The 25,573-nt window shown below is 45.0% G+C and overlaps 2 protein-coding genes across 2 annotated transcripts in view; one reads left to right on the top strand and one right to left on the bottom strand.

Moving 5' to 3' along the window:
- The window catches only part of BTG4 (BTG anti-proliferation factor 4), a 103,689-nt gene that overhangs the window by 48,004 nt on the left and 30,112 nt on the right, over nucleotides 1–25,573 (bottom strand). The window contains exons 3-4 of the mRNA XM_041770398.1: nucleotides 10,062–10,201; nucleotides 6,330–6,459 (exon numbers count right to left, since the gene is read on the bottom strand). The gene's annotated coding sequence lies outside the window, so the exon portion shown is untranslated. The remainder of the gene's footprint in view (nucleotides 1–6,329; nucleotides 6,460–10,061; nucleotides 10,202–25,573) is intronic.
- On the top strand, nucleotides 1,796–23,810 carry LAYN (layilin). Its single transcript, XM_041770396.1, is given in 8 exon segments — nucleotides 1,796–2,036; nucleotides 5,228–5,440; nucleotides 5,443–5,524; nucleotides 11,459–11,616; nucleotides 15,190–15,222; nucleotides 15,840–15,923; nucleotides 18,032–18,128; nucleotides 20,542–23,810. Coding segments are annotated over 8 exon segments (1,116 nt in total). The 5' UTR covers nucleotides 1,796–1,951; the 3' UTR covers nucleotides 20,906–23,810.

The raw sequence follows: 25,573 nt of genomic DNA, 5'->3' as shown, positions 1-25,573 counted from the left end.
CTCAGGGCATGATCCCAGATTCCCAGGTTAGAGTCCCACATCGGGCTCCTTGCATGGAGCCTGCCTCTGTGTGTGTGTGTGTGTGTGTGTGTGTGTGTGTGTGTGATGAATAAATAAAATCTTTAAAAAATAACACAATTTGTTAGAGTCCTTTTTACTTAGCCCCTTTAGAAGAATTGCAAAGTTATACAGGTAAAGGGTGTGAATACAGGACCTGCTCAGAACTGGAGTTGGTATTATAATCTAGCACAATTAAGTTGACCACATACCTTAACAAAGGCACTGTGGGCCAGAGTATCAAAGGGAGAACTCAGGGCACAATTTAATTATTTGGGCCAAGGCAACAGCTTCCCTAAGCTGTAATAGGTATTGTGATACTGGAAATACATCCTTTTCAAGTGACACTAGGTTACCAGCTATCTGCACACTTACATGTGTATTTGCCCCCATCAAACCACAAAAATCTTCAGGTAACATCAAGAGTTAATTGAAACTCAGACTCAGGAATTGCCAAAGGCTACATAGACTTTAAGTGAAGAAAAGCACTATATCAGATGCCAACTCAAGTGCTTCCCTTACCATGGCAGTCCTCTCTTTGTTTTGAGAACCAGGAGTTTCTAGAAAGAATGCATGTTGGATATGAGATACTCCAACTCAGACATAAGCTGTAAATCAGCTTGCAGTAAAGGTCAGGCCTCATCCTGCTGATGCTGCTTTATTTCGTCGTTTCAGTAGCAGGACTTCTCTATATTAACAGCTGATACTAATCGACTCTCCACCCCCCACCCTCTCCCTGCCCCAGCCTCTTCCTCTAGAAGTGCAGCGGCTCCAGCTGAGACCAAAGCCCAGGAGTCAGAGGCCGCGACCAGGCTTCGGCAGTGCTTCCCAGAAGCATGGTGGGGGGAAGAGGCAAGGAAATCAGACCCACCTTCTTCCACTTAATGCTTTAGTTTTGGGGCGGGAGGCTCACTTTATTATTTGAGTGTATTTTAAAACATTGTGTTTACCACAAGAAGCAAATGGAAACACGGGTGCGGTGACCTTAGAAGAGGGAACACACCTTGAGGGCTGAGTTGGTGACGAAGGGATCATTCTTCCCTCGGGAGGCTCCTCTCCCTGCTGCGCGCGGGTCCAGGGCTGGACAATCACCCGCACCTCCCAACAGGTCCCCTGAGAAGCGCAGGATTCTTCCCTTGCCGAGTTCAGAGATGCCCTGTGGCCTCGGCTGGAGCTGCTCTCGTCAGCCCGAACTCCAACTTAGCCACCTCGCTGGACGCTCGCCACCCCGTCCCGGGCCCGTCGGGCCAGCGGCACACCGCTCGCTTGAGCATCTCTTCTCGCATCCACCACTGCCCTCTCAGGGGTGGCCCTGAGCACCTGGCCTGCAGCCTGCCGAGCCCCACGGAGTGTCGGCGCCCGCCACCCCCACGGCCCCTGCAGAGCCTAGGGTCCCGGGTGAATCTGCCCATTTCGGCGAGGAGTGGGGCGGAGATGCGGCCCGGGTTTAGCTGCAGTGCTCTCTTCATCAGACTTCAGAGAGGTCAGACCGGGATATTACTACTCGGCCCCGCGCCCTGGACAAACCTCAGGATCCCTGTGGAAAGCGCGTGGAGGGGGTGGGGCAGGCCGGGGCGCGCCGGGAACCGGCTCCCCTCCCCGGCTCGCTGCCCGGGCTGGCCGGGTCGGCCGGGTCGGCCGCGCGGGGCGCGCTGGAGGAGGCGGTCGCTGGCGGGCCGGCGGGGCTGCCCGGCCCTCCGTGACGTCCCAGGGGGCGGGGGGCGGTGCGCTGGCTCCGCGCCCTCCCCGCCTCCTCCGGACGCCGGGTCCGGGGCTTCTCGGGAGATGCTGCCGCCGCCTTGGCAGTCGCCGCGCACGCCGCCCCGGGTCGGTCCGCTCCAGCGCCGTGGCGCCGCGCTGTCCGCGGTGTTCGAGGGCGCACCCGAGCCGGGCCATGCAGCCGGGAGCCGCGCTGCAGGCCGTGCTGCTGGCCGCGCTGCTGGCGGGGCCCCGGGGCGCCACCGGCCGCCTGCTGAGCGGTGAGTGAGCGCGCAGGGGCGAGGGCGGGGGCGGGGGCGGGGGCGGGGGCCGGTCCCCGGAGGGCTCCGCAGACGCGCCCGCCGCTCCCCGGCCGCTGCGGGCCGCCTTCGAGTCCGCAGCACCTCTTCTCCGGCCCCCTGCAGAGGCGAGGGGCGTCCCCGGCTCCGCTAGTGGACCCAGCGCCCCCCCTCCCGCGTGCCTGCAGGTGGGGGAGCGGTCGCCCCGCGGCTGGCTGAGACCGGCGCGGATCCTTGCGGATCCTGGAACCCTCAAAGTCCGCTCCCCGCCCAGAGTTCCGGGCGTTAGGGCACATAGGCCAGGTGCGGCAGTGGGCACACTGTCCCCGGAGGCGTCCCCCGGCCCGCCCCACCGAGCGTGGCGCAGCAGTTGCCGGGACCCCCGCGCGGGACAGGCTCACCGACCCTCCTCCCGCCCACCCGGAGGTCTCCTGTTCCGGGAGGCGGAGACGGTGGGGATTCTGGATCGGCTGTGCGGTGGGAGCCCAGCCTGTTGCTCCTGGTCTCTTCTGTGGGGTGGGGGTGGGGGGGGTATGGCGGGATCCAGCTCTGGAGCAGAGCGCTTAGAGATCCAGAAAGAAGCCCGGTTAGCGCGGGACAAGCCCCGCCTGGCTCAGGGGAATGACTCTCTGCTTCCTTCCTCCTGTCGTGTCAATGCAGCCTCGGACTTGGACCTCAGAGGAGGTACAGTGCTCTGGCTTCTTGCCTCTTCTGTTTGTTCTGCATGTCGGGGGAGGGGGGGGGGAGGATGTCCCTGCCTCTTTCTCAGGTCTTCGGGGCGAGGACAGACCGCCCACAGAGGATGGAGAATGACAGCCTCGACTCCGTTATCCGTGCTTGCAGAGCTGATAGAAAGGATCTAAAGTGTGTTTCGGAATGGGGGTGGGCTGCGAGGCGGCAGAAGGGGGGGTGCGTCTGAACTAAGCTGCCTAGGTTAGGGCTGCATGGGCTTTGTCCTAGGTCGTGGGGAACAGAAGCCCCCGCCCTTCCCCTTCCTGCAAATGAGAAGAGAAAGACACTTCCTGAAGGCAGGGGAACCAGATGCGCCTCAGGCATCCTTCCAGCTCTGGCTCTCTCTGGCACTCACCGGCTGACTTGCAGAGTGTGGCCAGGCTGGACCATACAGGAAACCCGTTTAAGGTGTTATGTTTTCCCTTGATAAACCAAAGGTAGAAAACTGGGGACTGCCAGTAAATTCAGCTCCACCTTATGTTATGCTCCTGTACCAGGTTGGAGGTACCTGAGGCTCATTTTCCCTCTGCTGCCCTATTTGGAGCCACCTTGAGGGAATCACAATAGCTGGGCTGGCTGAGTCTTCTCCCTAGGCAGTGTGCCAGCCACAGCCTCTCTGGCCAGGGGCCCCCATTCTCTCTGGAACACCCTCTTAGTGAAAATGTCGTACTTTTGAGGCCTCTTAATTTGCTGATGAGCCAGTCCTGTTAGAGTTCTAGCAAGGCAGATGAATAATAGAGAGAAGATGCAAAACTCTTATAACTTGTTGCTTATTGAGAATTTCCTTACAAAAGTGATAAAAGAAGCAGTAGAAACAAGACTTCTTGGGAGTTTCCTGGATTATCTGCATGTGCTGTTCCCCTTCAGCACTGAAAATGCAGTTAACTGTCTGCAGCCTTTGCCCCATATACTGGTCAGTATAGGGATGAATGCTATCGGATTCCCCACACGGCTGCAAAACAAATTAGGAAAATGAGAACATTCCTTGAGGGCTGGGAAGAGATTCCCAAACCAAAACCCTTCATCCCTTTCTCCATGGCAGCAGTTCACACCCACAGCCCACAATCTGGCTCTTACATTGCAAGGGACTTCCTTTGTTGAAATTTGGTTTTCACTTGTACATTTGGGTCCAGGGGCGTGTGTTTCTGCAGGCTAGGAACTGGCCTTTGTTTCTTATATATATATATATATGATTTAATTTATTCATTCATCAGAGACACAGAGGGAAAGGCAGAGACACAGGCAGAGGGAGAAGCAGGCTCCCTGTGGGGAGCCTGATACAGGACTGAATCCTGGGATCCCTGGATCATGCCCTGAGCTGAAGGCAGACACTCAATCACTGAGCCACCCAGGTGTCCCTGGCCTTTGTTTCTATAGTCCCAGCATCTAGCACAGTGCCAGCCACAGAGCCTACACTCAATACACATTGATGGAACGAAGTTTGCTCACAGCAAGGCTTTGCCCAGATGCAAGCTAGGGGCACATGTACGGGTGAACAATTTGCTCCTCCTCAGTAGAATCCCATCCGTCGGAGATAGTTTTCAGCCTTCCAGGTATCAGTTGGATAAGGCACATTACATAGGCTCCCAACGCAGCCTGAAACTGCAGCGGAGTGGCAACTGGGCAGCACGGTTCAACAGTTACAGGTTTGACTTTGTAATCAGAACCTCGTTCTGACTCTGGTGATGCTACCAATAGCTATGTGACCTTAGCCAAATTACTTAATTTCTCTGAGCCTCAGTTTTCTGCTCTGTAAAATGGGGCATAAGCAATATCTACATCAGGGGATTACTGTGAGGTTCAATGAGATAAAGTATAGATGTAAATGTAAAAGCCCTTAGCATAGTTCATGCCATGTGGTAAGAGTTCAGTAAACCTTAACTGTGTCTTTCGGCAAGATCATTCAGAGCAGAAAACCCCATCGACTGGATGCTCTTAGCTTCTGCTTACAGGACAGCATGGGCGAAATCTTGGTCCTACTACACAGGCAGAGGGTTCCAGGATAGAGGAACCCACAGCCAACTTCGGAATACCTCTCTTACCTAAGGAAGCACCAGAGATAACTCACTCTAAACAATACTGTCCCCTGAGACTTCCTGATGATGTGAAAGTGCTATATGTGTGTGACCTTAAGTGAAACCATAAGTCTTCAGCTACCTCTCTTTTAAAGCATAGTCAAAAATGTCTGCTCTTGAAGAATCTGTAATGGAGCAAACAAAACATGGAGTCCCTACACAATACAGGCATCAGAGTTGAAATTACTGGATCTCGATGCAGGGAGGGATATAAATTTGTTCTCAGGCACTAAATGACATTATACAGTCCACAGATGAGTAATCAGAATTCCTGCCCAGGGGTAGCTTCATTCACTTGCCCCAGAGCATCCCTGCCCTGGTATACTTTTGGGAGTACTGAAATAGCTTGGCTTCTTTTTTCTGTAGGACAGCCAGTCTGCCGGGAAGGGACACAAAGGCCTTGTTATAAAGTCATTTACTTCCATGATGCTTCTCGAAGACTGAACTTTGAGGAAGCCAACGCAGCCTGTAGGACAGATGGGGGCCAGCTCCTTAGCATCGAGTCTCAGGATGAACAGAGATTGATAGAAAAGTTCATTGAAAACCTCCTGGCGTCTGATGGTGATTTCTGGATTGGGCTCCGAGGCGGGAGGAGAGACAAAGCAACAGCACAGCCTGCCAGGACCTTTATGCTTGGACAGATGGCAGCACGTCAGCATTCAGGTAAGTGTGTAGAAACCCACAGAGCTAACTCACTTGACATAACTCAAAAAGGAGGCAGGCTGAATCCACAATGCCTGGTCAGTGGGGAAGAGGTGAAGGTCCAGCCAGGCAGAGCCCTAAGAGGATGGCACTGGCCAAAGCAGTGTGGTGAGGGTGGTGAATCAGCCCGGATCTGTGCCCAACTCATGTCCCAAGAGCTCTGTCCAGGGAGATGTGGCCCAGAAGCATTGTTTTAATAGCACATGATGCTTGAAGTCAGTGGTTCTGGCTGTCCAGCCTTTTGGATTAGAACCCCAATGAGAGATTGAAGATCTGTGGGGCTAAGACTTACTGTAGGGCTCCATACCACAGGGGTGGGCCTGGTTGGGCCAAAAGGGAACTCAAGGAAGCCTGCGTTTTGGAGGATCCTCCTAAACCCACAGCATCAGGACTCACTCATTTCACACCCCACCCTGATACCATGGCCTTGCCATTGTCCCTCCCTAAGAAATGAAGTGACATGGACAAACATCAAAAGGTATCAGAGTGAAAAGGCAGACATAAGACTGGATAAATGAAAAAAAAAAAAAAGACTGGATAAATGTAACAAATTACAGAGTAAATATCTTTTTTACGATAAAGCGTTTATGTAAGTCATTAAGACACTAAAAATTTATGTAAGTCAATAAACCCCAAAAGATAAAGAGGCAAAAAACCTAAGCAATTGAAAAATAGAAAATCTAACTGGTCAATGATCACATGGGAAAAAAAAAGTTTGAATCATTGTCAATCAAAAGAATGCAGATTAAAATATATGTTTTTTTACCTGTTACCTTGAAGACAACAGGTCAGCATCTATCAGAGTCCATCCATTATGCTAATCAGATCCACATGTTCCATCTAGGTGCCACAGGTAGCCCCTCCAGGTTCTCACAGGCCTCTCTTCCTGGAAGAAACTTTAAAAAGGGAAATTTGTGGGGCGCCTGAGGGGCTCAGTTGGCTAAGTATCCCATTCTTAATTTCTCAGGATTGTGAGATCGAGCCCTGTGTCAGGCTCCATGCTGGCCGTGGAGCCTGCTTAGGATTCTCTCCCTCTCCCTCTCCCTCTCCCTCTCCTCTCCCTCTCCTTCTGCACCCCCCCTCTCTAATTAAAACAAAGGGGGAAAAAAGTTAGTTAGTATGACGAACTACACTCCTCACCACAGGAGCTAGTCCCAGGGCCACAGCTGATACTCATTGACCTCCCTCCTCTACCATCCAGTCTAGATTCCCCTCACTCTCTGCTCAGGGAGCCTCAGTGGCTTACCTTGTGGCAGGACACAGACCCTCAGCCCTGAGGAACGTGAGGCCCCAGTCATCTTGCACTTCTCAGGCTGGAGTCATTTAACACTTCCATTTACCATCGAAATTAGGTATGTGAGTACCCACAGGAACTCAGGTAGATAACCTGGATACCAAATATATTTTTCCCTCCCCAGAATGGGTGACAGGATGGCTACCTCCTCCTGTGATTAGGACCAGTTACCTCCTGCAAAGATAATCATTGCTCTTCTTGGCCTGCTGGTCTCAAGACATAAGGATCCCAGAGCACTCAAGTGGCAGTCATCACTCATAGTTTAATAAGACTTTTCCTGTATCTTCTGGTGGAAGTATTTCACCTTTGGGTACTGGGCCATCTAAAACCTATAGAGCCCAGCACTGCAGAGACAGGAAGCACAAATTCCCCAAGTGGGTCACTACTAGTGGTAGTAAGCAAGGCTACTCCTGTTTCTGCCCACTGGTTCTCACACCCATGTAGTCTTACTCTTGGGGACATGGGATGATATACAGAGGTCATTTATTTAAAGTGTGCACTGAGTCTTGGGAGATAATGCTCCCTCCTTGCAAAGTGTTCCCTCTAAGCCAGTGCTTCATCTGTGTTGTCAACAAATTCTTCCACCATTCTGTCCATCTAGCAACTTCCAGATGGTGCAGGATGTGATGTGACTAGTAAATCCCCAGGCAACGAGCCTACTCCCACACCTCCTTTGCTAATAAAGTTGGTCCCTTGGTCTGATGAGGTGTTATTTGGAATCTCATGTTGGTTGATCAAATATTGCATACTGGTGCTGATTGAGGCCCTGAGGCAGGAAAGGCAAACTCATACCCAGACTGTACATCTATTCCCAACAAAATGAATCATTGCCCCTTTCAGGATGGAAAGAGTCCAACATAGTCAACTTGCTACCGGATGCCAGGTTGGTGTCCTAGGGTTGGTCTTCCTTTAGGGATTTAGCTTTGGCCTCTGCTGCTGGGAGGTTAGATTTTTACAGTAGCTAGATCAGCCTTGGTGAGTGGAAATGGACATGTTGATCCCATAGCCTTCATAGCCTTCATCCCTGCCACATGGCTAGTAGAGTATGTATCTATTGTGCCAGCAACGGGGTGGCTGATCATAAGCTAGCTGCCATCAACTAACTGAGTCATTTTGTCTCCCTGGCTGTTTAGTGCCTCTTCTATGCTAAGTGCTTTCTGATGGGTTTTAACATGTGATAGATCCTTATACTTTATGCCTATTCCCCTATGTATATTCACATCATGTCATTCTATCTAAGAGTTCCTCATCTCCAATCTTCTCCTCTTCCTCCTTTTCGACTCCTGATCATCTGGCCAAGCTCTTGCCTTACTTCTGAGTCCTTATATATTCTAACTTCCAGTAATGTCTCTGCCCATGCAAGGTAGTTAACTAAGTGCTCCATCTAAGCTGAAGACATTGGGAGGATGTCCCCTTACCACTTGACCTTTCAAGGCCAACTCTGAGTGGCGTCATAGTGCAGCTGCGGTCCAGTGGAATCATACTCCCATATTTGGCTGACCTACCCATGAACCGAACTCAGGCAGCCTCTGAAGCAAGTCATAAAGGATTCCTTTATGCAGGTATAGGTGTAAGCTGAGAGGGGCTTTGGAATGACAGTGGTAGATGCCATGGCAGGTTGCTCTGCCTGCTTATACAGTGAGCGCTCTTTGGTTCTGGATATACCTCTTCCATCTTAGAATGGACTGCTTCTTGGCCTGCCCAGCCCAGGACTAGTTGTGTCTGACAGCACCTCATTCATGATGGGCAGGTTGGACTGCACAGTCTCTTGGTGCTCCTTGCCCAGTAGCCAAGCCAGGAGTTGTTTCCCAAAAAGTGATTGTTTCTCAGCTACAGATGACATGCCCTTGCTATCAAATCTTAGTGATCTACACTGTTATTCTCTCATTGGAGCTTTTCACAAATTCTATACAGCATTATATTTCCCATCACTGATACCTCTACTAATAGAATCTCCTAGATTATATGGCCCAATGGGAAAATATGCTTGCACCACAGCCTAGACCTGCTTCAGGGTCCTTTTTGGCTTCAGACCTCACTCAAAGCTGGCTGTCCTTCGTGTTGGCTGATACATGGGCCAGAGCAATATTCCCGAATGTGAAATATGTTACCTCTAGAACCCAGAGAGGCCAACTAGGTGCTATGCTTCCTCCTCCACATTATTGAAAGATGCTTCAAGATGCAATATTTTTCCTTTAATATGAAAGGGATGTTCAGGCATTCCCTAGATCACTAGAAACCTATACATTTTCATGAAGTGGCAGGCTCTTAAATCTTCATAGAGTTTATCTCTAACCTTCCAGACATATGAGTGTCTTACTAAGTTTATCTGGTTCAGTAGCATGATGTCAGAGATATAGTAGACCATTGTGATTTTCTGCAAAGTCTCCTTATACCAAAGTCTCCTTATGGCAGAGGGTGAGAAAATTAACATAGGCCTGAAGTAAGACAATAAATATATGCTGTTGTCTATTCCAAATGAATGCAAACTGTTTCTGATTCTCTTTCTGATGGAAAATATTGTGTTCACCGGATCTGCATGCTAAGTACCCTGCATGCATGCTAACCTGCTCTAGCAAAGATACCACATATGGCACAGCAGCTGTAATTGAGACTTCTACTTAGTTGTGTTTATGCTACTCTGGTATTATCCTTTGGGATCTGCCTGGTTTTTGCAGGGTCCAGACTAGTGAACTAACTAGAGATATGATGAAGACTACCCTCCACCCCCCACCCCCCACCCCACTGCATTCTCTAGATCTTCAAGGGCAGTACTACTTTCTGTCATCTTCTCCTGGATAAAATAATGATTTTTTTTTTAATTTACTGCTTTGGAGAGGGTGTGGAAGAGTGCAATTTCAGAAGCTTCTGCTTGACCTAGTCCACTATTATAGCTCTTACTTTGTAGGCTAAAGAACCAATGTAGAACTATACCAACTACCAAATACGGCTGTTCAAGTCATATGGGAAATGACCACTTTATGGGTCCCCCCATGAGCTGGTCCTAGGCCAGAACTCCATTTCATACCTGACCTCAATATGTTCCTGGTAGCCTTGATGACATTTCAAGTCTTCAAATATCAATGTCACTTGCATCCTGTGCCCAACAGTAATTATAACGTTTGGATATTCCCCTTCCCCAGTGCATGGATAACTCTACGAAATAGCCATAGGCCCCTTTGGGAGAACAAGAAAAATGATTACCATGTATGCCAACTGTGGCATTGCAGGGTCCCTCCTCCTGAAGAACCTGGCCTCCTCTTCTATCAGTGAGTTCCCAGCCTGAGAGCTGGCTTGAGTCCACAAACTAGGTGCCTGGCATAATATTCCATCTATTCTATCAGCTGTGAAATGAAATAACATAAAGCCATAATGCCAGTGGGAAAAAGAACAGGGTAAGTCAAGGTAAAAGATCTACCAAGTGGGTTAGAATATTGTCTGGTCATTATAACTACTGGGTCAGAGCCCAGCCCAAGTCAGGGCCCCCAGCTGTCCAGATGCAGCATCCAAGCAGTGCTTCAAGTTCAGTTATTGTCCAGGCAAATCAACCCAGTGGGTGCAGCAGAGGATCTTCCCTTTGGTGGATGGTAACATAGCACTCAAACAGAGGCATACCTAGGTGCTACAAGGAGACCTATCTCTCAGCTGCCTCCAAGGAGAGGCTCTCAAGATCTATGCAGAGCAGCAGGACTCAGCTAAATAATCTGAGCATCAGGGCAAGACCTGGGCCTTGGAAGGAGGCAACACAGGTGGATGACCATGCAGACTACAAAGCCCAGCCCTGAGTCAATGCATACAGTGGGTGCTCACAGCATTTAGATTCTCTGTAGAATCCAAGGCCTTAACCTAGCACCCAATATCCCAACTGGGTGGCAGCACCATTTAATTCCAAGTAACACTGGGTAGTGAAGCTCAGGCTGCTAATGCACCCCATTCAAGAGCTAGGAAGACAAAGACAAGAAATCTGGCAGCAGAGGCAGAGGGAGGGGCTCGTCTGCCTGATGACGTGGAAACAACTTAAAAACTGAAAAAGACTATGTGGGCCGTCTGCTCTTACTGCCACCCCCTCACCTGCTTTGACAGCCTCTACATTTTGGAAAGTCTTGCTCAGATGCTTGAATTTTCCATTTACTTCCCAGGGCTAGAAAGGCAGTTATGACTGTCTATGACTGTCAAAAAGCAGAGAGATGTGAGCAGGTCAAGCTCTGGCTGAGATAAACCATGCCTTTTCTCGATGCATCTGATTTCTAAAACAAAGAGAAACAAAAGCCAGTTAGCAAAGAGCAAGAAAGAAACAAGATCATCCAGACTGGCCCTGCTAACTGCTTTTGCTCATAATTACTTTGCAGATATCATATGGTAATATATTCCTCCCTACAAAGAGGTTGTGGTAAATGTCAGAGGATTGATGGTGATGTCTGTATTAGAAAGCACGTGGTTCTGCTCATTGGCAGCACTTCAATTCCTGCCTCTCTCTCTATTGTCTTCTGAAGTAGAATCCTAAATTCATGTCTCAACGGCACTTGATGGCAAAACAAAGGTTTTTAAAGTCTTGGAGTTTCCTTCTCCAATGGTGTCCATCGTTGACCTCTTTCCTACAGGAACTGGTATGTGGATGAGCCTTCATGCGGCAGTGAGGTCTGCGTGGTCATGTACCATCAACCATCGGCTCCTGCTGGTGTCGGGGGCCTCTACATGTTCCAGTGGAATGATGACCGATGCAACATGAAAAACAATTTCATTTGCAAATATTCCGATGGTAATGACTCTTTTCCCAAGTTACATGGCTGAATTCTCAGCGTCCTCTCTTAACTTTGTAAGCAGCTGCTATCTCAGAATTGTTACATGGTCTCTGAGACAGCTTGTTGCAAATGCCAGGGGAGTGGAGTGACAATTCCTCATTGAGGGCTATTCCCAGTAGAGGAGAAGAGTAGCTGATGCTAAGGGAAGGGATGAAGGAAAGAAAGGGTTTTGTTTATGTACGACAAATCGAGAATGGTGAGAAGTTCAGGAAGCAAAAAGCCATCCAAGTGGACAATCACAGATTCTCATTCTTTCCACATGTGAGCTTGGCTGTAGAGAATTTGGGAAAAAGAAAAAATGTGAGGGCAGCCCCGGTGGCTCAGCGGTTTAGCCGCCTTCAGCCCAGGGCATGATCCTGGATACCTAGGATTGAGTCCCATGTCGGGCTCCCTGCGTAGAGCCTGTTTCTCTCTCTGCCTGTGTGTCTGCCTCTCTCTCTGTGCATCTCTCTCGAATAAATAAATAAAATTTATACAAAAAAAAACCTTACTATTTAAAAAAAAAAAAAAGAAAGAAAAAGAAAAAAAAAAAAAAGAAAAAATGTGAAAGGAAGCTGGCCACTGTTCCTGCGAGTCTTCTAACAGCCACATGGCATTATTTTCTGGGGCTTTAAGGAAACAGAATAATGACCAGAGCAAGTAGATGATGGAGTACACTAATTTCACTGGCATTGGACAGATGGCAGTCACCGTGAGGAGCAGGCTTAAACCACCCTCTCTGCATGCCTTTGCAAATCCAACTGGCCTTTGCCTCTGGATCTGTTGAGTGTTTTGAATTGGCTACAAGCCTGCAGTCTCACTCTGCTGGGGTTTCCCAGACTCTTCCCTCATAACCCACTTAGATCTAGACTTGAAGTGATTTTGATCTGTCCTGAAGTTTCTCAGCTCCCTGAAGCCAACTACCCAGGGACCATCCTGCACCATTTCCTGCCTCGCCAGAACAGAATGGCTTGTTAGTTACATCTAGTTGAAGACTAAGTAATCCTAAAATTGTTTGAATTTAGGCTTTTGCTGTGATTTTGGCTGCTAAAAGGTGTTTTTTCTCCCTCCTTCCCCATCCTTCCCCTGTGAGCTCTGTGAGGTGCATCCCACTCTCCTATGCACTCTGTGAGGTGCCCCCCACTTCCCCATGTGCTCTGTGAGGTGCCCCTCACTCCCCTCTGAGCTCTGTGAAGTTGCCCCAGAGCTCTTAACTGCTGTTCCCGGTACTTGGAACACTCCTACCCTTTCCCAGCAAATCTTTCTCACTTGGGTTCACATTCAACATGATTTTCTCTCATAACAATTAAGTGTAACAGGTGATTGTGGATTGGAACCTGGGTGATGATGATGGTTTTCTATAAAAGGCAGGATTAGGACAATTGGCAAAATTTGAGTAAGGTCTATTAGGTAATAGACTATCAATGTTGATTTCTTTGTTCTGATCACGTTACTGTGGTTACATAAGAGCCTGCCCCCCCCCATCTTTTTAAATACATATTGAATTAATTAGAATAAAGAGTAACCATGTCTGCAACTTATTCTCAGTAAAAAAAGTTATACATGTATGTCTGTGTTTTTCATACATATGTGGATGTATCTAGAGACATAAATAAAAATATAGACAAATAGAATAAATAAACAAAATATGATAAAATCATAACATTTGGGTGAAGGATATATGGGCATTCTTTGTACTATTTTAGCAAATTTTCATAAATCCAAAATTTTTCAAAATAAGAAATTGAAAAAATTTCCTTTAGGAAACCTTCCAAGGGCCCCTCAAAACCAAGTTTGGTTTTCCTCCTAGGAGGATTTTGGCATCTCACACACACAATGCTTTGCCTATTTATAAGTTTGTCCCCTTCACTACATGGTTGGCATGAGGTCTAGAAATATACCTATTTAACGAGTTAATCCCTGCATTTGACGGGCTAGGGGAAGGTCATCCAGTGCAGTTCCAAGGGATGCACATGATCTATATGCCATGATCTATATGCCAGAGTGGCAAGGGAAGGGCTGAATAATATCTAAAACTGAACTTGACAACATGACCATGTAGAGTAGGGGCACACTAGCCAGATCTGAACCCTCACTTACTTTGGGGTCTGCTAATACACCTATGTGTATTCAGTGAAAATCAGAGACAAATCAGCTGAGGCAGCACATTGCAGATTCATCGCAAGGATTAATGGAAATGCTGCATTAATCTGCCATGTTTAATACACTTTTGCACACTGGGTTGAACCATGGAGGGACAAGCAAAATGAATAGGTCATGTAATGTTATTGAATATACTATGTATTATAATGTAATATCACAGAATTAATATTTGTTAATATTATCCTGTGTTTCCATATGTTATGGCCATCCTATAGAGTGTACGAGCTAGAGAAGGTTGGAACTATTCTCATTTGCTATTTTATCTCCACTACCTACCATAGTTTGGCTCCTTGCAATTTTAATTTTTACTTGAATTTATTTGGTTCAAATTCCAGTTCAGCTACTCACTCACTGTGAGATTTAGACAAGTTATTCCTTTACCTTGGATACATGGCGTACAAAATCAAAATAATAGCAACTACGTCAATGACACTATTACCAGGGTAAATTGTGTTTGTTTTTTATAAAACTCTTAGAACATGATGATGTTTTTATATGTAGAAGGCACTATATAGGTGGATGTTTGGAAATAAATGAACAATTTGTATCACCTTTACACGCTTTCACGTATGTGTATGTGCACACACATACACACACACACACTTATGGGAAAGATGATTAAAAGTTTCCTTCAGAAACTTCAGAATAGATTTGCTATCTTGGCCTTAGGATTGTGAATTCCAAAATCATGCCCTTAAGGACCCTATCCTTATGAATCCCGGAGCATCTGATTAGCATGAGAGATTTCCTTCCAGTACCACAGGGGGACATACTCCTAGCCAAAGGTAAAAACATGTAGATGTTGATTCTCTGTGCAGCTTGGTTGTCCTGAGGCTCTTTGAGATATTTAAACTGATTTATGGTCTAGATCACTAGTGTCTGCCTAGGGGTTGGCAGTGGTCTGCTTACCAACTTCCCACCACCGCCACTTCAACTGTTTGGAGGTCAGTGTTTGTTACTCTCTAAAACAAACCCAGTGGAAAATGTTAAAATGTCTTTGGTTGCTTTAAAATAATCCAGGCCTGAGCATAGCTGGGAAGGGGTAGGGGTTACTTTTAAAACGAGATTAGCCATGTTATAAGGGTTGAAGCTAAGTGAGGGTACAGAGTTTCACTCTACCAGTCTATTTTTTGTGTATATTTGGAAATTCTCATATTTGAAATTTTAAAATACTTTTTAAAAAAATACCCAAGCAAAGCTGGGGGAAGGCTAGTCTTGCTGCAAAAGTGATTCTTTTGACTTACCCAGATCTTGGCATCTAGTAACACTAAATAAAGTGTATCAGGTGATTGAATGTGTAAATAAGTGGATGCCATGATCTGGCCAATTTCATTCAGATGTCATGGAAATTTAGTTACTATTTTCATATTTGTTTCTTTCTGCCACAGAGAAACCAACAGCTCCTTCTATAAAGCCCAGAGGTAAGCCTTTCATTTGAGATTTGGGTTAATTTGGGCTGTTTCCCAGGCTCCCTGTAAGGATTTAAAACCGTATGTTCTTTAGACCAGATTTTCCAACAGGAAGAGGGCTGATGTGAAGTCAGACCGTTTGGAGAGGTGTATGCCACACCCAGCCATGTCAAGTAGTTCATTAATCTCTCTTCTGGTATTGCCTATTTCTCCCAAAGCTGAAAAGCAACAACCCACAAATTCAGTTCGGGATGTGACTTGTCATTATTTACAATATGAAAGGAATAATTCAATCTAATGAGAAAAGAAGTGAGCCACACAGATAATTTATAATCCTAGAAGTGAGTCATTGGCCCTGCCCTTTGGCACCTCTGTATTTTCTGTGCCTTGACACCAGCCGCCTGCTGTCTACTTCAGTACATGATTCTTGGCAGCAAAAATCTTACCAGGAAGATGAAAACAATTAAATGTGTCGGCCAGCAAATTCAACCCTTTTACTTTTCTATTTGTGCACATAGCCTCGGTCAAATTGCTACTGCTTATTGGCATCCCACCTACAACCTGGTGAGACCTCAGAGACCACCTGGATTGTGAGGCCTTCCTCCTCAAGTCCATGTGTCTGTTTTCAGGTGAAGGAACAGAGCCAGCAACACCCATACTTCCGGGAGACACAGGGAAAGAAGATGCCAGAGAGACATTTAAAGGAAACAACGGTATGGACAGAAGTCTCCAGGGGAAAATAGGTGATGGGACTCTCAATCACAAATTACCCGTGGTTACTTTCTCTACTTTGTTCCCGTAACTACTAAAAAAAAGTGAACTAGACAGGGCATCTGAGACGTTGCAGAAAGTGTGTACAGTGTTGGGTTTCATCGGTAAAACACCCCGGGAAAGTAGACTGGCCAGGATGTGAAGTGCCTGTGTGATGATGGGAGTGGGGGACCACCCAGCAGTCATAGGATAGGGGTTGGGGTACTGCGAGAGCAGTAGAGGAATAAGAGCAGAAATCCCAGGCGGGATGTGGGATGCATGATGTCTGTGCTTGATACGCCCTTGTGAAACAGATAGAGGAAATGGGCAAAAATATTTTACAACTCAAATCATAAAGGATCAAAGAAAATGGGGTGATAAATTGGAGTGCTAATGGAATTTCAACTTCGCCTCTCACCTTGAGTTTTAAGAGGGAGATCTGCACTTATGTCACTGGGCAACATTTAAACCACTTCATTTCTCTGTGCTATGGTGTCATCTTTTGCATAATGGAAGTAATGCTGTGTTTCTCACCTATCTGAGAGCATTACTCTGCCCCTAAAATGAAATAGGATATTTTAATACTGCAGTTCAGTTCTGACCAGCCACCCCAATTTAGGGCAGACCCCACAGATTAAGGACTCCGTCCTCAACAAGACTGCCCTCACTTCAGACACAAGTTTGGGGGTCCCTAGGCCACTCTCACTTCTGATCAGCCGGCTACAAATCCAGAGGATGCCCACGACCCCCTCAGTTTTGATAACTCACTAGCACAACTCATAGAACTCAAGGAAACAGTATATTTATGACTGCATTTTATTGTAAAGAATCCAAATCAGGAGCAGCCAGCAAAGAAACAGATAGGGTAAGGTCTGGAGAGGTCCCATATGGGGAGTTTCTGTATCCTCTCCCTATGGAATCAGGTTGCATAATTACCCTCCTGGCACATTAACGTGTTCACCACTTTATTGAGGTTGGCCATGTAATTGAACTCAATCTCTAGCACCACCCCCAACCATCCTCAGGCCCCACCAGTCTCCCTTCTGAGACACCTCATCAGCATAAACTCTGATTGGTCTGAGGGGCTCCTGAATAACAAAGTTATTCCTATTACCTGAGAAATTCCAAAGATTTAGAGCCTCTCTTCCAGGAACCAAGGACAAAGGTAGTCAAATTTTCTATTGTATAACAAATAAAATGTGTTGAAAATGCTTTGAAAAAAGTACAAATTTCTAAACAGATGTGGGTGGAGTTCTCATTGCTCATTGTGTTATCATAGTGGCATGTAAAGTGGGTTTTATTTGGGGCTCTGTGTGTGTGTATGGTGGCCAGGTTTGCAGCCTCACAGGAAAACAAAGCAACAGCTTCTAGAAGGTTGGGAACCTTGGACTAGTAAGAAAGGAGTCAGTCCCCCCAGTCCCTGATTCTTCCTAAAATCCCCATGACAGAAAATTTAGACTTTGTTCCAAGTCTTAAAGGACAGGAAAGGTCAGGATAGCAGGCCTCTGAATGCCCTCCACAGTCACTGCTCTTGGCCCCAACTGGATCCAATTAGTCTTAGTCAGATTTGTTGGGAAGGTTACAGTCTGATTCATGTGCTTCATGTGATCTTTCCTTTCCTGGTAATAGCCCTGAGATTTGCTTCTCTCTCCCTCCCTCCCTCCCTCCCTCCCTCTTCCCCACCCCACCTTGGGAACTGCCATTTCTGTCCAAAGACATCACCACTGCCCAAGCAGACTCTACTTTGTTAAGGAAGAGCAAAGACAAGAAAAGAGAGAATCTCTTTCCTCTGGAAAAAAAAATATATATATATAATTCTAACAGTGTGGTTCTGATATTTTGCAAGAAACTCCAACATGTAAACTTCTTTTCTCTATTACTTCGGGTAATACGTAGAAAATGCTCACTTACTGAAACTAGAAGAGACTTTGCTAACTGGGTAACTGTATATATATATTTCCTTCCAGGAATATGCTCTTTGGAATATTCTGTGTTGATTATGCATTTTTAGGCCTGTTTTGAAGCTTGTAACAATATCACTAACATTGATAATATATGATTTTCTTTTCAGAAGCTGCCTTGAATCTTGCTTACATTCTAATCCCCAGCATCATCCTTCTCCTTATGGTCATCGCAGTTGTGTGTTGGGTTTGGATCTATAGAAAGAGGCAAGTAAAACCTTCACTGTATAGACCTTTGTATCTTCTAGACTCTTTGAGATTTGGACATTGCTCTGTTTGCTTCAATTACCATGGCAGATTTGACAGTAAATTCTCTGATGGGCTCAGGGCATTCAGAAGTACTAAGAATTTGTGCTTGATTGTAATTAAGAAAGTGATCTTGGGCAGCCCGTGGTGGTGCAGCGGTTTAGTGCCACCTGCAGCCTGGGGTGTGATCCTAGAGACCTGGGATCGAGTCCCACGTCGGGCTTCCAGCATGGAGCCTGCTTCTCCCTCTGCCTGTGTCTCTGCCTCTCTCTTGCTCTCTCTGAATAAATAAATAAATAAATCTTAAAAAAAAAAAAAAAAAGAAAGAAAGTGATCTTATATTCTTTAATTTTTTTGTGTGTGGAAGATTCCAAATGACTCGAGGAGTGAAACTGTTATTCCCCTCTTTTGTTTCCACACATCGCTCAGCAAAGTGCTTTCATGAATGTATGCCCTCACTCCAAAAATGTTGGTTCATTGGGTAAAGGAATAAAGAGTGAGCCATTAAAAAATGACTATTCCAAAGCCGCCTGGCAAACATCTGAAACTGAATCACTTTATTTGAAATGAAATAGTTAAAGCCTTTCAATTGACTTTGCCTTTCATTAAATATATAATTATAGATTGCTACAAAATAGCCACACTAACTGTCCTAGAGCATCTCTATTTAGGGATCGTGTGCCACCATTTTGGAAGGTCCTACAGCTCTTCTCAGTTGCCTTTTTATTCCCCAGCATTACACCATACATAGAAGAAGAAGGCTGGTATGCCCATTTTACAACAGGAAAACTAAAGTCCAGTTTAAGATTCAACTCCCTTTGATAACCATTGTAAGATGAATTAGTAAGATTTCAATGCACAGTTGACCCTGGAATAATAGAGGTTTGAACTGTGTGGGTCCACTTATACATGTTTTGGGTATTTTTCAATAAATACAGTACTGTAAATATTTTCTCTTCTTTATGACTTTCTTGATAACATTTTCTTTAACTTTTTATTTGTAAGGATACAGTATATAAGGCATATAACATGCAAAATATGTATTAGGCTTCTGGTCAGCAGTATGCTATTAATGGCTCAGTCTGCGGTAGGTCAAAAGTTACATGCAGATTTTAAACTGCATTGGGGGTTGACACCCATAACCCCCTCATTGTTCAAGGGTCAATGGTAGAACCTGCTTCATTTTACAATATCTTCCTTATAGGATTACTAGATTTAAAACAGTTAATGCATGCAGAATGGGCATATAATAAACACTGAAAATAGTTGGCTCTTACTATGATCATTTTTATTAGTTAATTCCTTTTGATCTAAAAATAGAATTCAATTAAAATATTACAAATATATTTTCCAACTGCTTACTCTGCAGTTGGTTTTTTGTTGTTGTTGTTTTAAGTTTCTCTTCCTTAGTCTATTTAGCACCTCATCAGGATTTAGGAATCGTGACTCTGAAGCTGGAGCCTATCTCAGGGGTTTTTAACCTTTTTTTTTTTTAAGATTTTATTTAATCATGAGAGACCCAGAGAGGGAGGCAGAGACATAGGCAGAGGGAGAATCAGGCTCCCTGCGAGGAACCTGATGCGGGACTGATCCCAGGATTCCAGTATCATGAGCTGAGCCAAAGGCAGACACTGAAACACTGAGTCACCCAGGCATCCCAGTTTTTAATCTTTTTGGGCCAGAGGCCTCTGTAGCAGTTGGGTAAAGCCTCTGGACCCCTTCCCAGAACAAGATCTTTAAATGTATAAAAGAAAATGTATTGGATTGCAAAGAAAGCAATTGTACTGATAAAAACAATTAGCAAAATATTTCCAAGACTGAATGTGGTTTGGCAATATGTGTGTTTCTTTATTAATGTGTGGGTGGGTGTTATTTATTTAGTGGTGAGTATAATTAGCATAATTTTGAAGTAGAGAGGAGTGTAAAATATTTTAAGGGATCTATGATAACTGTGATGTGATATGAAAACATCTGTGACTCTGTTGGTATCAAGTCAAAGATATCACTAATTCTACTCTGATTTGTTGCCTACATTCAGAATTGAAGGACAGCTTGGAGAAGAGTTTTTTAAAATGTGATATTTTTCCCATCCAGTTCTATCCATGGATGCTGCAGGAGCTCTGGAGTTCCCCAGATAATCACCTCTGTTCTATGCTTTGGCAGCAGTGAATATAGACACGCAAGCACTTTGAATATAACACTACCTTCCTATTTTCATACCCCACCCCACCCCGAAGCCTTGACCTGTGTCTGTGGGTGAGAAATGCCGTGTAGTGATTGCCTGGGATGACTTTCTCCTACCGGAGCAGAAGCCACAGGGCTATTCTCAATCCCCTTGTCTAAAGTACTCAGCTCCAGTTTTCTTTCCTCCTAGGAAACGGGAGCAGCCAGGCCCCAGCACAAAGGAGCAGCACACCATCTGGCCCTCTCCTCGCCAAGGGAACAGCCCAGACCTAGAGGTTTACAACATCATCCGAAAACAAAGTGAAGCCGACTTAGCTGAGACCCGGCCAGACCTGAAGAACATTTCATTCCGAGTGTGCTCTGGAGAAGCCACTCCCGATGACATGTCTTGTGACTATGACAACATGGCTGTGAACCCATCTGAAAGTGGATTCATGACTCTGGCGAGCGTGGAGAGTGGTTTTGTGACCAATGACATTTACGAGTTCTCCCCGGACCGAATGGGGAGGAGCAAGGAGTCTGGATGGGTGGAAAATGAAATATATGGTTATTAGGATACATGAAAAACACTGGAATGAACAGGAGTGGGAAAGAAAGGAGGAGCAAAATTCTCCTGTTTTCTATGAGGAAAAGACTCAGAATGTCTATGAAAATGCTCAGATCAGGTCATGGGGGAGAACATGTGATCTCCATTGAGTTTGGCCATATCCCCTCTCCCAATTTCTTTCCCAGACCAACCTTCTGAGACATTGCCCTGCCCACCATCAGGCACGTAGTAGAAAATAACTACCAATGGATGGGTTATTTATGACTTTCAAGGGACAACACTTTCCTTGCCAGGGGTAAGGTTGTGGCTGCAGGACCTGGGAAACCCACCCCTAGGTTCTGTTTTTCCTACTCTATACAGCAGCACATGTAATCACAAAGAGACAGAAATTACAGAATCTTTTCAAACCCCATGTACTCTGGCATCGGGCTGGCCTGTGCATTGGCAATTCTCAGATCGTTTTTTTTTTTTTTTTTCAAAGAATCAAATCAAATCCAATCAAAAGCAGGAAGCAGAATGTTGGTCTGTCTGTGTCTAGAGACTTTCCTCAGCATGTGGCCTCAGGGGACCTCTTTTTCTTTCTCCTCACATCCAAACTTGGAAATATCCAACTTGGAAGTACTTTACAAACTAGAACTGAAATCTGAGTCTTGGCTTTTAGGCTTGTGTGCCCCACCCTGATCGTGTTTGTCGCCCTGCCTTGTGTGTTTGTTTTACAGAAGCATCAACATGATATTGCTGACAATGGTAATTATTCTTCCCTTTTGTTTTAGGGACCTGTGTCAAATACTTTTGGACTTGAATCCACAGAAAGTTTTCTTATAAACTTACTTGATGTCAGTTGTTTACACTTGGGAGGTCTGAGAGTTCTTACTATCACCTGAAAACTCCGTCCATCTTGTTATTTTAAGTTTTCATCATGTATTTTTTCATAGTTTGTCATTTTGCCTCCTGAATGGCGCCCCGAAGTAGACAGAGTTAGCTGGTCTGGGTCAGAGCAGTATCACAGTCAGCGGATGGTAATCACCACCCAATTACCCACCACACTAAGAGAACAGAGTGTAAAACACACGTCACTTATGCCTGTTTCCAGGAAGTGATTTTGTGGATTTAAAGCAACAAGAGTAATGCCGTGGTGAGGACCAATTCATCGCCTCAAAACATCAGAGTTCACATTTTGCTTTAGATATCCTGGCTCTGTAACCCTATCTTTTAACCCTCCCCTGTGCTGCCCTCTTCAGGCCCCTGTTAGGCTGTGCCTTCATCATCTGCCCTAGTATCCTACCTCCTACAACAGAGACAGCACCTGGCACTGAGTAGATGATCAATAATTGTTGAATGGATGAACAATTCATTTTTCGGGTCGTTGTAGAAAAGCCTATGTAGGGCAGCTTAAAAATTTATAGGACCTGTTGGTCACACTCCCCAGAGTGGGGGAGGTAAGTGAGTTGTTTTAGTTTTAAAAGCTTTCCTTTTGCCTAGGAAGAAAGGAAGCTGGTGAGTTGCCTAGGAAGCTGGTGAGTTGCGTTAACAACTTACTTTATGTCACTGAAGCTGATGACCAAAAGGTTAATGGGACTAATAAGCACAGCTGCAACTTTTTACCCAGGCCCTTTTAATTTGGGTTTAAATTTCCCTGACTCTCCTTTGGGGAGGTAGAGTTGAGGCTTGCACCGCTGGGTTCCTCGTCTGGTTGCTTCTCAGATCAGCCCTTTCCTTGCGGCCTGCTCAACATCACAGTGATTATCTTAACTGTGCATCAGGTGGACAAAATTGGGTTTGGTTACAGATTTGGAAAGGCAGCCAGGAGCTTCTTTCTCAGGGTTCATCAACCCCCAGCCATTAAAGTAAGTCAGTGACCAGCCCAGTGGCTGCCTAGGCTCTGGTCCTAGAGGCAATCACAGGGGACTCACCTCACCTGGATACTGCCAACCTTCTGCACCAAATTTACCTATAATAGCAAGGAACTAGTTTTGGGGCTTGGTTTGAACGGACATCTCTTGGTGAGTACTTCGTGTGCAATGACATGTGACCTTGTTTCTTCTGTTTGGTTCATTTGGGTGAAGCTCTGACTTTTGGGGAGGAGCTCATGCTCACAGAGGTACCCTCGGCTTCATTTGGTTTGTTCGTTGTTGTAACTTTTTGGTATCTTTGAATAAAACTAGTCGTGTTCTCACTGGGATATGGGAAATGACAATTTCATCCCCACATGCAGCCCTTTAGACTGTATTCTCTAAAATGACAATCTTTTTTTTTTTTCTGCAACACCATTTGGCCACAATATTCGTTAGACTCCTAAGAAAAATGACCAAATAATGGATCTATAAATTATAATCCCATCTTGCAATGGATTTGTTTTGTAAAAAGATACTTGGAAACTGGGCCTTTAAGATTTTGTTTGCATTTTGTTTGTGTATTTGTATGTGTGTCCCTGTATATTGTAAATGTAAGATGTTTCCTAAAATGAATTTTTTAAAGTACTCCATTTAGTTGGCTTAAAGGCAAACGCTTGTAATAATCAGACATTCTAAAACTCAGAAAATGGAAACTCAAACATTTTTCAAATTTATGTGATCTGGGAAAATGTTTGATATTACAGCTAATTTCAAGTTGTTGGTATTATTACATTGGACCTGTCTTCAGAGTTATCAACATTAGAGGTAGAATTTCTGTTCTACCTGTTTGCTGAAAGGCAGATTCGTGTTATCTCTATTGCAAAATTTGTCAGAAGAGAAAAACCGCATGGTGTTTGTCTTTCTACCACAGTTCTATGTATTTGAGTTTGTTTCTATTTTGTTTGTTCATTTGTTTTTGTTTCAGAGAGAAACTTTATTACTTTGACTAGTGCAGTTTTGTGGGTAATCTAAGAACAAATAAATGTAAATAATGTTAATAAATGTAATTAAGACTACTGGAAATAAGAACGACTCTTTGCAAGGAAAGTGGGACTGGTTGTTCAAAGAGGGAACACTTAGAACAAAGTCTGATGTAAAAAGGAAAGTTATAGAAGGCTTGTAAGAGGGGATCTTTGGAAAGAAATTTTGTGTACAGTCGGACTGATGAAGATGTTGGAGACTAGTATGTATGTCAAAAAGTGTATTTGGGAGTGATCAACACTTGGGGAAGAGAAGGGAAAGTAAGAGAGAAGATCAAGCAGATGTCAAGCAGCGATAGAGTATCAACAGAAGCTTTCACTGATTCCCTGAGGAGTTCCAAAGTAGGATTAGTCTTCAGAACCATCCAAAATTAGGGCAAAAGGCCTGGATTTTTATAACAGTCACTGAATGTGACCAGCTGGGAAGAGGGCATGACCTTAGCTAGGCACCTGTCTTCCGTCAAGGCCATGCCTAATGGCCTCTAAGAGTTGAAGGACTGGTGGCACATTCCCACAACTGAGAGCCCTTCATTCTTGATGGGAGATTCTGGTCAGAACATCGTATATCAACACGGGAGATGACAGGGAGGGAAAGAGACTGCATATACCTTTTAAATTCATCTTGTTGGAATGCATGAGTTTTAATATCAGAAGTACACTGACAAAAGATTGGAGTTTGAGTTTTCTTCCTGTTAAAGTGACAGTTTTCTTAGATTATTGGTCCAAGTTGTAAACAAAGGATTTTCTTTATCTTTAATCTGCCTAGAAAAATGAAGTTTCTATTAAAGTTGACCCTTCCCTATTTAAAGAGCTAGCTAGATTTTGTTAACTAACCGTATACATTTGCCTTTAGAATCTTATTGCCACCTTGGCTAAGTAGATAACTGAGTTTTGTAATGATCTATAATCTTATTTGGGCATGTATTTTAAAACCTTCCAATATTTCAGAAATACTTCCCAAAATTCAACCTCAGGACTCCTCTAGTTATCATTTCCAAGTGAAGATCACGGCTGGAGGAATGGAACATTCCTGCCCCCATTCAGGTATATTCCTTAGTTCCAGGTTGGAACTCAACACTACACAGTATCAAGATGTGTGAGTTCTTGTGTTCTGTTTTATCTAGGGCCTTTAGGGGGTAGATAGTAGGGGGTAACCAAGTAGTTTGTTGACCTTATCAATTTCTTCAAATTCTCCCCTAAAAAGCAGTTTCAGCTGTATCAAGCTTACTGGTCTAAGCAGCATTCTCTTCAATGTTCTCCTTACTAACAGAGTGTAGGGAAGCTGTGGATTCTGATGTAATCTCAGCATCTCACCCATAATGGATGCAGTGGTGAATATGGAGAATCATTTCTTCCATAAGAGGTTCTGGAATAAGGATTCATTATATTTCCAGTTGGCTTTAGGAGCAGCGCAGTGTCCAAATCTCCAATCCTTAGCTCTCCTGAGGTCCTCCCATCCTTCCAGGAATATTGGGGTTGATATTTAGTTAGCAGGTTTTGTCGTCTTTATATGGGCTGCCAACTTGGTGGCTTGATCTGCCCAACTGTTCCCTTGGACAATCAACCAGCAGCAGATAATAGCTAAGGGGTCACCACTGCATCTAGCTCTTCCTTGTCCTTGATCCTTAAAAAACTCCCATTAGTGAACATCTCATTTATTACTTCTAGTGGCTGTAACTTCCCTTTCATTTTTAATTTTATTTATTTGGGTCTTTTTTTTTTCCCTCTTGAGTCTGGGTAAGGGTGTCAGTTCTGTTTGTCTTTTCCAAGAACCAACTCTTGGTTTCATCAATTTTTCCC

This window comes from Vulpes lagopus, chromosome 10 (assembly GCF_018345385.1).
Source record: "Vulpes lagopus strain Blue_001 chromosome 10, ASM1834538v1, whole genome shotgun sequence".
Classification (NCBI taxonomy): domain Eukaryota; kingdom Metazoa; phylum Chordata; class Mammalia; order Carnivora; family Canidae; genus Vulpes; species Vulpes lagopus.
The sequence above is the reverse complement of the archived record's forward strand: the minus strand, read 5'-3'. Positions and strand labels throughout refer to the sequence as shown.